At 37.4% G+C, this 15,539-nt stretch overlaps 1 protein-coding gene across 3 annotated transcripts in view; it reads left to right on the forward strand.

The window, feature by feature from the left end:
* Positions 1–15,539, forward strand: part of jbug (filamin-type immunoglobulin domains fbug) — a 367,002-nt gene that overhangs the window by 83,470 nt on the left and 267,993 nt on the right. For all 3 annotated transcript variants that reach the window (XM_089104337.1, XM_089104338.1, XM_089104339.1), the window contains 2 exons: positions 1,281–1,398; positions 8,051–8,238. In XM_089104337.1, the coding sequence (XP_088960463.1) occupies positions 1,281–1,398; positions 8,051–8,238 (306 nt within the window). The remainder of the gene's footprint in view (positions 1–1,280; positions 1,399–8,050; positions 8,239–15,539) is intronic.

Below are 15,539 nucleotides of genomic sequence, written 5' to 3' on the forward strand. Positions count from 1 at the left end.
GCCAGCCCCCACCTACCACAAAAACTCACCTCAGAAAAAGACAGTCTACTTCAAACTAAACAAAAAAAAATCTGAACATTGAGTAAAGTTCATAACTTTCAGCCCTCCCCCTGGGGACTTTGGGGGATCAAGTCATCCTAAAAGACATTTTTATCATATTTTCGACCATGCTGAACAAAATGGCTATCTCAAAATTTTGATCGGGTGACTTTGGAAAAACAATGAGCGTGGGAGGGGGCCTAGTTTCCCTCTATTTTTGGTCACTTAAAAAAGGCGCTACAACTTTTAATTTCTGTTCCAATGAGCCCTCCCTCGATATTCTAGTACTACTGGGTCAATACGATCTCCCCTGGGAAAAAAAAACAAACAAAAGAAAACAAACAAAAAAAAACGCATCCGTGATCTTTCTTATGGCAAAAAATGAAAAATTCCAAATTTTTGTAGATAGGAGCTTGAAACCTCTACAGTAGGGTTGTCTGATACGCTGAATATGATGGTGTGATTTCCATTAAGATTATATAACTTTTAGGGGGTCTTTCCCCCTTTTTTCGAAAATCCGCCGAATTTTTTCAGGCGCTTAACTTTTGATGGGTAGAATTACACTGATGAAAACTATATATTTGAAATTAGCATTGAAATTTGACTCTTTTGATGTATCTATTAGTATCAAACCCGTTTTCTAGAGTTTTGGTTACCATTGAGCCAGGTCGCTCCGTACTTACAGTTCGTTGCCACGAACTGTTTGATTTGTTTTTTTCGCATTTGTAATGTTGCTGGATTGATTAAGCCCCCTACAACAGTGGCGGATCCAGGGGGATGGGGGCTTGCCCCACCCCCCTAGCGTAGTCTAAAGTAGTGTAATTCATTTAATTAACTCAAGTTTGTGTTAATTAAACTTGCTCCTAACGCAAGTTTATCGGATCAACCTAATTTGCGCCCCCCTAAATTTTTTTTTATCGGAACAACTTATTTTGCGCCCCCTCCCCCTAAAAAAATCCTGGATCTATTAAATATGTAAATTGAATTGAAACAGACCAAAAAATATATTATAGAATCAACTATAAGTTAAATTTATTATCATTTATACCTGTATCACTTCAGTCTTTCTATTATATATAATGTTTCCTACAGTAAAGTTATGTCTATATAATTATATCTAATATCGTTTGCCATTGCTCTCAGCTCTCTCAACTACCTGTTATTAATTATTTTAATTCTATATTAATTATCTCAACTGTCTATTAAAAAAGTTTTGATAGTTTACTTTTAATATATTGTAGACTGACTGGAATGATGGCTTGACCTTGTGTACGCTAGTTAGGTCATTTGGTGGACCTGTCCCTGGACACAAAAATCTCTCAAGGCGGCCAGAAGATTGGGAAACCAACCAGGAGCAAGGTAACATGTACTTATTTGTGTTTTCTTTTTGTATTTATCTTTCTTTATTTATCTTTTTGGTATTTTGGTATTGAGTATTTGGTATTATCTTTTGACTTTTGGTATTTAGGTATTATCTTTTGACTTTTGGTATTTAGGTATTATCTTTTGTATTTAGGTACCATTGGAATAGTATGTACCTGTTGCGCAGCTAGTCAGTCTGAATTTTTGATGTTGTTTTTGATAGACAGTTGTTTTTGATATCATTTAATGCTGTTTTTCGTTAGAATCTAAACGTAGTTGTTTGTTTGACATACTCTATTAGCTGCAGTTACTCAACTTTTGGCCTATTAATGACACTAACCTATTGATGTGAAATTTTTTATAGTTAATGCGGTGTGATTATGGGTGACTAATTTGCCAATTACAATGAAAAATTAACCTAGGAAATTTCACTCCTCCCATCATCAACTATGAAGTTTATGAAATCTGTTCAAAGTTTGCAAAGTCCGTTCTAAGGTTGTAAGACCTGTTCTAAGATTGTAAAATCTGTTCTAAGAATGTCTCCTAAGTTTGTAAATTGTAAGTTTAGAAAGTCTGTTAGTTAGTTATTGAATACCTTGACGTTGTTTTGGCAGAAAGTGCACGACTTAAAGCTGCTTGTCAAAGGGGAAAACAACTGTGAAGTTTGCTAAACTTTTTCTAAGAACAAAAAACCTGCTCCAAGTTCGTACATTTTGAAATTTAAAAATTCTGTTACTTTGTGTCTTAATAACGTTTTTTTCGGAAGACAATGTTCCATTTAAAGCTGCTTTTGCTTAGGGTCTAAATGGAAAAAACGTGTCAAATTTATTGAGTTTTTAAAACCTGTACTAAGATAAAAAAAAACGCTCTAAATTTGTAAATTTTCATATTTAAAAAGTCTGCTAGTTTGTTTAAATTTACGGTTTAAAGCTGCTTTTCTTTAGAATTTAATTGAAAAAAACCTTTCAAGCTCGTAAAACCTGGTCTAAGAAGTGCTCTAAGTTTGTAAATATGTGAGTTTAAAAAATCAGTTAGTTTCCATCTGAATATATTGAAGCTTGTTTTGATAGATAATATACATTTAAAGCTGCTTTTATTTATGCTACAAATAGGGAAATGCCTGTCCGTTTTGTAAAACATGTTCAAAGTTTGTAGAACCTGTTCTAAGAACGAAAAAACTAATCTAGGTTTGTAAATTTGTAAGTCTAAAAAATCATTTGGCTTGCGTATGAATAAGTTGACGTTGCTTTGGTACGACATATAATATTAGACCCAAGAATGAGAATTTTCTAAGAACAACTGGATATGAAACTTGAGAGTCTAGGGTTTAACAATGAAGAAGATGGACGGAATAAGATTAAGAAAATAGTTTCCAAAGGTAGTTAAGATGTCTTAGTGAGGAAACTTAGAAACGCAGCAAGAAATATTAGAAATATTAAAGTATGGTAGATGAGAAAAGGGGTTTAAGCAAAGTTTATCTGAGTAACAGATAAAACGAGAATGAAAAGAAAGTAAGAAAAGTAGAAAAGGCATTAAAGTATGAATTTAGGAGGTGCGAAGTGGAAGCCATGGATAAAGTTGCCGAGGATCTGGAAGATGTAGGCAAAGGGCATAATAGTAGTAGTAAATTGGTAAATTAAGAAATTCAGAGGAAGTAATCAGTCTGAATTTATTCAAGTTAAATGAAACGGGCCTAAATTGATAATAAGGAAAGTGTCAAAGAGATATAGGCAGAGAATTTTGAGAATGTGTTAAACCGTTATAAAGTTGTAAAATGACATAGAAAAGAATGCCATTTTTTGACAATTTGGAAGTGAAAGAAGATTTGTTTTTCGATAATGAGTTAGAGACAGTATTAAAAAGACAAAAACACTAAGGGCTCAGGTGGACTCAGGACTCAGGACTCAACACTAAGGACTCAGGTGGGGTGAATAAGTTTCTGTATTATGATGGTTGCTAAATTGGAGATAAATTACTGAAGATTGTGAATATGACTTTTAAAAAGGGGGAAGTGCCGTGCGACTTTAAGGAGGTAATTACAGAGGCATGAACTTGACTTCTGTAGCAAATTACTTAGCATGATTATACTTAATAGTCTCAGTGATGCTGTAAATAAGGTATTAAGAAAAGAACCGTGTTAGGAAGGGGGATAGGATATTTTTAATCTTGGATTAATAATTGAAGAGGGATGGAGATGGAGGGACCGTGCGTAGCTAAGTCGGCTTCAGAAGGCATATGTGTTTCTCAATTTTAAGGATATTGAACAGACATTTGACTCATCGATAGAAAAACTTTAGTTAAGGTCTTGTACTTGTAGGGTATACAAGGTAAGTATATTAAATTGATTAATTGTAGCTATGACAATAATATTGCAGTGGTTAAAGTAGGAAGAGAGGTTAGTAGTTGGATTGGCGTAGAACCAGAAGGTAAGTAGGATTATATTCTATGCCTCATCATATTGATTTTGTATGAATATTGTCCTAAGGAACACGGAAAAAGCTATGGCAGAACAAAGAACTAAATGAGAAGACAAAAACTCCATATTGATTATGCAGAAAACTTGAGTATCTTAGATAAAAATATTAGAAAAATGAGTGAATTTTTGGAAGTTTTCAAGAGCAAAGTTTGCATGAATAGGTTAGAAAATAATTTTAAGAAGGCTAAGTTTCTTGGGATAATAATAAATGAAGGGGAAGAGGGGATGTCAGATAACAATAAAATCGATCAAGTAAAAATCAAGTGGATAGCTAAATTTACTTTGATGGGTACAGATGGTGAATGCAGTGAAGATGGAAAAAGTAGAATAGTCAAGGCTTTGGGTGTTTTTTTTCACAGTTGAAAATTTTTTGGAAGAACAGTAAGACAATTCGTGAAATAAGACTAGAATATGAAAAACACCGGCAATGACAGCATATTCTCAAGTATGTTTGCATATTATCCAAAAATTTCTTGTTATTGTAACATAAAAGTGAATAAAGCGAAAATTTATTGTGAAGAAAATAAGCACGACGATCCGCTTGTGCCTCCAGAGATACCTAGAGTATCAAGAAGAAGCCACCAATATTCCCACAGGTTTGCTGCTGGGAGGATATCTTCCCACTGAGGCTGAATTGAGGTGTTCAGATTTTGCGGATCTGTCTGGTACGTTCGGTGCATAGTGTTTCTGGTTCTGCTTCTGCGCCGTGGACCCAATGGTTGCTAGTGGAGCAATGCATTCGGTAGCCAGGGATTGTCGGTACGATTCGAAGCTCAATCTTGGTGTTTCAGTTGCAGTGATGTGTTCTCAAGGTCAGGGCCTCGAGCTCTATGTTGCGGTTCACAAGTTCGCAGCCCAGCCCTCTTCATTTAACGGACATAGGACCACCATGCTCTCCCGACCTCTGCGAGGCAAGGTTCCTTACATGGTTGAGTTCATTAGTAGTTAGATCAATTTTTTTTTATTCTAGTTAGTTTGTGTCTATGTATTTACTTTTAATGTAGTTAGCTATCATTTAATTTTTCTTGAAGTAGTTAAACTGGTTAACGTCGAAGTAAGCATAGTAGCATAGTCACAGAAACGTGAAATATAAATTACCTAAATCCATAAATACTGTTTTGGAGTTGGAAAGCCGTATCTTACTTGACTTACTTTGACTTAAAGCTCTTGCTCGGCAGCGTCGCCAGCGCAGAGGGAACCAGTCGTCAGCGCCGTCAGTCTTCTCCAGAATGGTCGGTTAAGGGCGAGGGTTGTCGCTTCAGCCGGGTTGATGTTTCTGGAGGCGAGCCGATCACCGATGACGTCTGCCCATCTGGTGCGTGGTCTTCCCCTAGGACGCCTCCAGCCGTTTGCAGCTGGGTCGAAATCGAAGATGAGCCGGGCGGGTGTTTGAGCAGGCAGACGGAGCAGATGATCATACCAACGCAGCGAGCGAGACTCAAGCTGCTTGGACAGGGGTGGGAGTTTGAAGGACCTTCGTCTGGGTGGCATCTATCTTCAGCGTCTCGGTTTGAGTCAGCGACCACGTCTCGGCAGAATAGAGCATAACACTGGCAATCGAAGCAGAATATATTTGTGCTTTGGGGGGACGGCTGATCTGGGGTTAATGGAAGATTGCTTTTAGAAGGTGACCAAAGACAGATTTTGCTTTTGCCGCTCTTGCTGATATTTCGGCATCTAGGCTTCCGTTTGAGCAGACAATTGAACTAAGGTAGGTAAACTGCTTGACTACCTCTACAGTTTGGCCACAAATTTCCACAGATGACAGGGGGTTGGACGGCGTTTTCTCAACGGGTATTATCTTGGTCTTCGACCAATTTATTTTCAGATCGAGTTTCTCAGCGGCAGAGGCCAGGGTTTCCAGTGTAGTTTTGAGGTCACTAATGTTTTCGCATATTAGCGCCACGTCGTCGGCAAAGTCGACATCTGAAAGAACTCTTCCAGCAAAGCCTATGCCAAACGGCTGCACCTGCTGTGTTTTATTCAGGATGTGGTCTATTACACAGTTAAAGAGTTCAGGTGCAGCGGCACATCCTTGCCGGACACCGTTTTTAATTTTGAAATATCCAGAAGGCCGTCCATTTACGATCACCGCACTTTCAGTGTTATTATACAGCTCTTTGAGGAGACGGACGATTTTCGTGGGTACGCCAGCAGACTGGAGGATTAGCCATAGTGACTGCCTATCGACAGTGTCGAAGACAGTTCGAAAATCGACAAAGGCAATGTACGCCTTCCTCTTATATTCAAGAGTTTTCTCTACTAGCTGTCTAATCGTATGGATTTGCTCGGTGGTGGACCTGTCTGGCATGAAGCCAGCTTGCTGGGGGTGACGGAGGTTATGGAGGTAGCTTGTTGCCCGTTTGAGAAGCAGCATAGCGAAGAGCTTTCCAGGAACTGAGAGTAAAGTTATGCCACGATAATTGCTATATTCTGCTTTGCTCCCCTTCCTCTTGCAGATTGTTACAAGTAGGCCCTTCTTCCAGTCTCTGGGGATTTTTCCAGAGTGCCACACAAGGTTAAACAGCATTTTTAGCCAGAGGATCATGGCTGGACCCCCATTTTTGAGGAAATCCGATGTTAGGCCACATATCCCTGGCGCTTTGTTATTCTTTAGCTTGTGGGTGGCAGCTTTTATCTCCTCAGCTGTAAATTCAGGACCATCAGGAGCAGGTATGGTAGTAGCCGCAGCAGCCGCTAGCTCGTGGTCCGTCTGGTCTGGTGGATCTGAGTTGAGCAGTTTCTCAAAGTGGTCCTCCCACTGGCGGAGGCATTGTGATTGGTCGTAGATATTCTCATCGCTAGCGCTTCGAAGGTATGACGTAGTTTGAGTGTGCTGACCTGAAAGCTCACGAAGAATCTTGTAGGTGGCTCCACTGTCCTTTTTCTTGGCGGCCTCTTGCAGTTCGGATGCCTTGCTGTCAATAAAAGCCTTGTGGTCTTTATGCAGCATGGAATTGCGCTCTTTGTTTAGCAGTCTGTATGTAGCCATGTCCCCGCCAAGACGTGCTTCTCGCCTCAGCTCTATGATGGCAAGGGAGTGATTACTGATCCAGTCCTTTTTCTTCCATTGCCTCATTCCAACAACGTCAGTTGCTGCCGCAAGAATGTTCTCTTTGAAGGACTTCCATGCAACTTCACTATCATCGCATTGGCTGAGGACCTCAAATCTGTTGGATATCTCCACATGGTACCGCTCAGCCAGAGCGGGGTCCTGTTGGATGCGACCGGCATCAATTTTCCGATAATACTGGCTGTTCTTCATAGTTTTGAGGCGGAGCTTAATTTTGGCTGCTACTAGCCGGTAGTCGGTGTTCCCGAGCTCAGCGCCACGGTAGGTGCGGCAATTTTGGACAGACGACAGCCATCGTCGACGTACGATGATGTAGTCGAGCATCTTCTTTGTTGATCCATCATTGCTATACCAGGTGTACTTGGCTATATTTGGTCTCTGAAAGCCGTTTCAGTTATTCCAAATTTACATTTTGTGAAAAAAAAAAAAAAACTACAACAAGTATTTTCGTATATCCTCGGTGCGAGCAGAGGTAACATGCAGTGTCGAGCCTCAAGTGTTCTTTAACCTTTGTTTATTTGAGTGTTGAACTCGTCTTTAACTCTTCAACTAAAGTGTTGTTGGATTGACCTGTTGACAGGGTTGATCGGGAATTAGAGCATCTTGGGGTATGGCATTTGGTATTGTATGGGCATATATGGCATCTTGGGGTATGAGGTATTAAGTAAATACATCTCTTCAAGCTCAACTATTGTATGAAGATGCTTTTACATAAAGATCCAAAAGTAGATAAATATCTTTGTGGATAAATTTTTGGAAATTTTTCAATAAATCTTCCTCAGCCTTTCGAAGTACCCAAGTTTCACAACCATACTAGACCACTGTCATTACTATGGTTTCCATTATTATAGTCTTAGGTCGTAGACTTATCTTGCTCTTCTTCCAAGTGGATGAAGATCGAAAAATCGACGGAAATACTAAAAAATCACTGCTATGCCATTTTTAAAAATTTGAATCCATAAAAACGTTAGAATTAACGGTCAGATTTAGTTCGTTTTCAAAGCACATTAACATTGTTTTGAGTTAAAAGCTGCAAAAAATAATCCTAAAATCATTTTATGAAAGCAAAAAAAAAAAAACTGCAACAAGTATTTTCCCAGGTGTAAACGGAGGTTTGAGATTGGGGGTTGAGCCCGTTCTTCGACCTGTTGACATGGCTGATCCTGAAGTGGAACATCTTGGGGTAATGGCATACGCTGCTGGCTTCCAATGGCTTAAGAAGAAACCACCCCCCGGTGAGCGATTGGTCGTAAACATTGATACAAAGAAGGCTCGTGTCAACCAACCAGTAAGCCTGCTTAATTTTTTGTATTTTAGTTTTGTCCTTCCACTGTTCATTCCATTTTGTCTTTTATCTTATTTTTACCTTCTCCTGTCTCTTTTTTTAAAAACTAATTTCATGGGCCGAAGCTTCTTCATCTGTACATTAAGAGCTTCAAATCGGCCGTGTAATCCAAAAAACACTGTATAACATTCTCAGTAATGAAGCTTATGAATCCAGCAAGAGATAGCCCAAATTTAAATATAAAATAAATTTCAATGTAAGGCAAATTCGATTTTAAATAAATTAAATTTCAAACCAACTATTTTAAAGAGCCAAGAAAGAAGGATCAATCAGGAAAGAAGGATCCACCAGGAAAGAAGGATCCAGAAGGTACCATCTCTTGGGATGTATTAGCTGAGAGACAGATAGACATTTTTTATTAACAAAAAATTAGCCATACAATTTGCTTCACATGCAGGCAATGCCGTATCCAGGGGGGCTAGGGGGTTTGAACCCCATCCCCCCGAAAGAGAGAGAGCGGGGGGGGGGGGAGAGAGTCAACGAAAAATTTACTACATAATTTTGCTTAACCTGCAGGAAAGTCCCTGGAACTTATTAGAAAGCAGGTTAAAAATAATAGTTATATCCATTCAATAATATAAGGAAGACCCAAATAAAGATAAGGGAGAAAGTCATGATTCGTGAAAAATACGGTTTTTTTGGTTATTTAAACATTTTGATTTAAATTTAATTTGCTTTCGATTAAAATTTGCAGTAAATTAAGCTTTCTATTTAATATTACTTACTAAAAAAAACAACACGAAAAAAAAATTAAAGAAGAGAAAACCACTTTAAAAAGGAAGAATTTTTTGCCGTGGTCTTGAAAGTAGCAGTAAATAAAAAACAAGTTTACCAACTGAAAGTAAGGAGCAACATTAAAACTTAAAACAAGCTTAAACTGTACGTAAATAAGGGGGTTGCCACCTCCTCAGTACCTCGCTTTTTACGCTAAAGTTTGACTTTTTGTTTAAATTATTTAAGAATGACTCCTGATACACAAGGACTGTTTAAGTCCTTATGTATCAGGACTTGTGTTTAAGTCCTCGGTCCTTGTGTTTATAGACAAGGACTGTTCAAGGACTCCTGATACACAAGGACTGATACACAAGGACTGTTTTATAAATTCAAAAAACACTTTAGCGTAAAGACTAAGGGACTAAGGAGAGGGCAACCCCCTCATGTTCGTAATAATTTCTGTTCATTTTAGGTTTTAATGTTTGCTCCTTACTTTCAGTTGAAAAAAACTTGTTTTTTTTTATTTAATTTCTGATAGTTTTTTGATTAATGCTGAGAAATCCAGCTCCCCCTCCCATGGAAAATTTCCTTCCCACAAGAAAACTCCTCTATGGAAAGATTCTCCCACGTAAGCAACCCCACCAGAAAATCCCCTCCCCCGAAAATATCTTTATACTTCCCAATAGGCAATACTATATGTAAGCAATAGGGCAGAGTTCATAATTTGCGGCCCTTCCCGCGGAGGCTCTGGGGGGTAAAGTCATCCTCAAAGACATAGTTGTTAGATCTTTTGACCATGCTGAAGAAAATGGCTATCTCAAAACTTTGATCAGACAATTTTGGGTAAAAAAGACGGTGGGAGGGGGGGGGGTAGTTGCCCTCCAGTAATTTTTGTTACTTAAGAATGGCACTGGTTCGATAAGATGACCCCTGAAAAAAAAGAAGAGAAAGAAGGCTGAAGGGAAAGCCCCTGGGCACTTGTGAAATAGTAAGCGATATATACCATTCAACATAATTTTGTGAAGTCTTTATGAATGCACTCAGTTGGAAGAAGCCTCAGCATAACTGTTTATATCAGTCACTTTTTTGTATTATTTGTATTAATTTACGTGCATATTTTGGTACAAGTAAAACATTGTGTGGCATTTTGGGCTCTAAAACTAGGAGCCTCAATACATTTTTTTTTCTCAAAATTTTGCCCTCTTTAGGCAAAATTTTCGTTTTACGCCACAAAGTGGCAAAAAACGCCTTTTCACCATTCTCCAATCTCCTTACACTTTAATCATATTAAACTTTCAATTTCCATTCGAACGAGCCCTCTACATAATCATATTCCTGAATCATTTTCTCAATATCACTCCCATTTCTTGGGGTGTTTCTCCCTTTTTATACAACTGAGCGAATTCTCTCAGGCACGTAGTTCTGGTAGGCAACTTGAACTTGAATTGGAATCACCATACAAATTTTAGTTTATTTCAATTAATCAAAAAAGAGCTTCTGAAAAAAAGTTTTTCAAAGAAAATTAAAGAGCCAGATTCAACTTAATAAATTAAGTTATATAATAATTAAACTCAAAACGACCAAAAAATTTTATTAAACTATAAATATAGCCTAAAATGAACAGAAATTAAAATAAAGAATCCTATCAAAATAAAGATAACAGATGCTGATATAGATGAACAAATACATCCTAAACGGGTAAAGATTAAATTAAATTACTACAAATTCAACGACCAAAAATTATTAAAAATAGGAGTCTGCCCCTTCCCCCTCTCCCGACCGCAAAAGCTCTAAAGCCTATTGTATCATTTGCGTTTTATTGAAAAACATTTGTATTTTGAACAGAGTGCTTTAGTTCCTTAATACATCGATGACGAATAAAAGGATGTTCCATCAAGAACAAGAATTCCATTTTTTGAATTTTTGAACAAAAGAACAAAAATTCCATAGGCAACCGGCAGGAAATAAAAGATTAATTTATAAAGCTCTAAATAGTCTTTGACGTGCCAAACATTCATAACTTTTATCACACTATTGTAATACTCTAAAAAAAAAAAAACTCTATCAAGCTTAGTTTTTCAAACTGTTCGTGGTAACGAACTGTAAGTAAGGAGCGACCCGGCTCATAAGTAACCGAAACTCTAAAAAATTGAATTTTGATACCAATAGACCCATCAAAAGAATAGGATTTTTATGCTGATTTTAAATATATAAGATTCACCAAGTTTAGCGTTACGCATTAAAAGCTACCTGCCTGAGAAAATTTGCTTGATTTTTGTAAAAGCAAGGAAAGATCCCCTAAAAGTCAATGAATTTTATTGATAATTACACCATCAGGTTCAGCGTATTCGAGAATCCCGTTGTAGAAGTTTCAAGCTTCTATCTGCAAAAATGTGGAATTTTGTATTTTTGCCAGAAGAAAGATCAGGGATGCGTGTTTATTTGTTTGTTGTTGGTTTTTTATTGTATCTTTTCCCCAGGGGTGATCATATCAAACCAATAGTACTAGAATATTGAGAAAGGGCTCATGCGAACGGAAATTAAAACCTTTAGTGCCCTTTTTAAACGACCAAAAATATTGGAGGGCAACTGGCCCCCCTCCCACCCACATTTTTTCCTAAAAGTCATCCTATCAAAATTCTGAGATAGCCATTTTTCCACCATTGTTGTAAAGCCCGGTAACTATGCCTTTTAGGATACCAAAAACCCAAAGCCCCTGGGGAAAGGTTTGTAAGTCAGAATATGTGCCCATTGTTTACGTAAGTAGACTAAGAAGTACCATTTCTATGGGGCCCCCGTACAAACAGGTTTTTCTGGTAGTCCTATTCTACAGGAGCATTGCACTCATTGCCGATAGGAACGGTAACAACTTGATTAATGATTAGGATTTGAATAAAAGGAATGGTTTTCTTTACAATTCATATTAGTAAGAGAATTGAATTCAAAGAGAATAGTTTTTTTTATTTGCAAGGATATTAGTGGAGAAAAAAAATGAGTGATGCATTTAAACTATTGGAGATTAATGATGGAACTGACAGCAGCAGCAGCAACGATATACGAGTACCTAATGTAGCCGTGGAAATAACTGTCGGTTGAAGACTATGTCTTGAATGGGACATTATGTATGCTAGATACGTGATATCATTGAGCAAATTTAAGCAGGAGGAGCAGCAGTGTTTTGCTGGAAAAGTAAATATTCTGCATATAAATAAACTTCGGTCAGCATTAGATGTCCTATCGAAATATATTGATGAGAACAAAATGCATCAGTGAATATTATTATTGTAATTATGATCAATAAAACTGTTTCTAAATCAATGGTATTTTTTCTTTTTCTATAGTAGACAAGCGTATATTTTTTAGAGTACAAAAAGAAATTCTGTTTAGTCTGAAGTTGGTTGTGAGAGAGTTAGGACTCTAAAAAACGGATAGGTTTGGGAAAGATCGAATCATGAGGAATATAGTTCTTATTGACAAACGTTTAATTCTAGATGATGATTTTCTAGAGTTGTCTATTCAAAGGAAGATATTTTCTCGGGGAATGCTTGTCGATATAATGAAAACTTATTCTCCATCATTAGACTATTGTATGAAACTTCTACATCGTGGTCCAAATGCATTTACACAATTTATTGATATATTGATCACGACGCAGCAAAATTATATTGTGGATATGCTTTTAAACATTAGTTTTTAGAAATTTAGGACTTTTTTTCTTAAGAAAGATGGTGCTCAAGGATGATTTACTCCTCTCTCTCTCTCTCTATCTCAGACAAGTTTTTGATGTTGCTAGCCCAGTTTCATTGTGGTAGTGAGAGAGTCAACACATGACAAAATGTTCCATACATGTCCGTTATGTATGTACACACAGGGCAGCTGGTCATCATGTGAGAATTGCACAATGATTGAGGAGTATGATGAAAAGTGTAGATTCTGCAACCCGTGTAAATTGCATAGAGGATATGCTGTACAAATTAAATGTTGTAAGTCCTGTCTTGAAGAGGTGTGTGACGCTCTTCCTAGAGGCCAGCAATGCTCCAATTGTCATTATGATAAATTTAAGCAGTGAGAGAGTTCATATCCCGGTATGATTGGAAAGAATCATAACCGTGATTTTAGTTTATTGCTACGAGATTGGTATCTTCATGGTGTTAGATTTTTCTGGGAGGAGGAACCAGGTCAACGATTAAACTGTTGGAACAACAAGAGAATATGGTTTCTACGTCATTGTTGTGAAGACACTGGGTGTTATGACTATAATCCCACTGATTTTTATTTGGCTGTGACGGAATGTGATTCGACACTTGAGGACACTGTTTGTGAAAGCGCTTCAAATACGCAAATTGAAACACGTGAATTCTATAGAATGAATGCGAATAGTATAATTGACTATACAAAGAGATATGACAAGAGTGAAGTCACACTCTACTGTAGAAAATGTGACCCTGACACTGTACTACATCAGGATCAGTACACTGTGAATTCAGATAATCTACCTGCACTAGTTGTTGTCAACAAATACCTAGTAGTGGATGAAATCTAAAGAGTAGAAAAAATAGTTTTATCATTTATATAATTTTTTTTTTATTAATAAACAATTTCACATACATTTTTTGAACATTTAATTCTTAGGGTACTAAAATCAATATTAAATGCACTTGTAAGTATATTCTCCACTAGAAAGTCACTCAATCGAGGTAAGTCAACATATATGTCGAGAAACTGCTTGTAGGTGTAGCCACGACATCTGAACATGAAAAAGAGTAGTGGATGAAAGCCACTTGTCTTAGTCGTTAAATCATGTATTATTCGTTGATTTTGAATAATGGATTTCCCACTGCTTTCAATAAAGATGCAGATGTATGGAGCGTAGAATTTATACGACAGGCCAAAAGGATCAAAAAATTCAATAGTCTTCGCTGTTTGAAAGATGCATAGCCAATGGCCAGTCTTCAAAGTCAATGGACTGCTATTAACAATGAGTAGGGTATTGTTAAAAATTGGCATTTTTTCAATGAAGTCCGAGGGTGTGCAAAAGGACTTGTACTGGGACTTGTCTGGATCCATACTGAATACATTGATTATTTTATTTGTGTTCATGGTGCAAGGTCTAGTAGAACACTGACGTCGGGTGTGATTTCCCAATAGGTTTCAAATTGACTCAGTGATATTAGCGTGATACTCTCAGTCAGAGCATTGGCAAATGTACACTCTAAACGTACATTCCCGGTTCGTACTATGCTCATATCCTGTGTACCTGACAAGTCCAAAACAATAACCCCATGATTTTTTGAAAACATTGAATCGGTTATTCCATTTTGAAATAGTTGAGAGTCATGATCTAGGGAGTGCATGGTCAACTCGTACAGAGTTCTATAGGATTTTTGTCAAATGATACAGTGTACAGTGGACTACCATTCACTTTGCACACACGGCTAGATAGACCAAAAAAATTAAAATCATGGGGTGATTCAGTCCAGGATCCAACGGCACTGCCACTCTTCACAAAGGCCAATTCCAATTTTTAAGGGGATTTCTCCATTGATAAATGATGAATTGCTATAGCTACGAGAGCCGTTGGCAATGTGACGTTGATTGGTGATTGTATGGGGGACAAGAAGTTTAATGTTGTGACCATTGGCTCTTAGCTTTTCCACTGCCAATGCAACAGAGCTCATAACTTGTTGTTTTCGGACATGGAGAATTGCAGATATGATTATAACATTTGAATCGGGTGCTGCAGGAAGTGTTTTTCTCAAAATGAAATTCGATGGGGCCAGCTGTAACTTTATGTCAATCTTGAAATTGTGGGGTAGCCATTGGGATATATTGAATATCTCGTGATTTAATTTTCCAACCAGATGATAATCCCGGGTCACTGCAGTAGTCAACTCACCGGCAGTATCAACACCTTTTCGATATTCATAACCCAATGATTGTCCTCTCATCTCCTTGTACGCCTTTGGCGTTATCATCATAAATTGTATGTATCTTGCATAGTTGGATAAATCATTGCTAGGGCTCACCAATATCCCATTAATAAATACATTAATTTGTTTGAATAGGTTGTGTAGAATACTGTTTTCATAGGAGAGACCATCACCAGCTTTTGGAGTTGTATTATCTGACTTTTTCTTGACCACAAAATTTAGATGAATAAATTTTGATGATATATCAATGAAATAGTGTTCATTGGAAAATATTTGATAGTGTATATTTTCCGAGACGGGCTGTTGGGGATGAAACTGTTCATAGTAGCCATACTTAACACTGACATCAACATTTTCAGCATTGAATAGATTCAATGAGGAAGTGATTTATGGCTATTATTCCTTGTGTGGTAAATAAGTCATCTTATGAGAAGAAATCCTTCTTTGATCTAACATTCTTTTTTCTTCTTCTTCTTCTTCTGCTTATTGACCTTCGTTGTTTTATTTCTCAAAGTCTTTGTTGATGTCATTTGCTTCCTGCCGGGGTGGAGACTGATGAGTGAGTGACGCGAACGCATCCTTTTCAATCCCTCCCCAGTT

The sequence above is a fragment of the Artemia sp. Qi Xiang Cuo genome, chromosome 18 (genome assembly GCF_049724085.1).
Source record: "Artemia sp. Qi Xiang Cuo chromosome 18, ASM4972408v1, whole genome shotgun sequence".
Classification (NCBI taxonomy): domain Eukaryota; kingdom Metazoa; phylum Arthropoda; class Branchiopoda; order Anostraca; family Artemiidae; genus Artemia; species Artemia sp. Qi Xiang Cuo.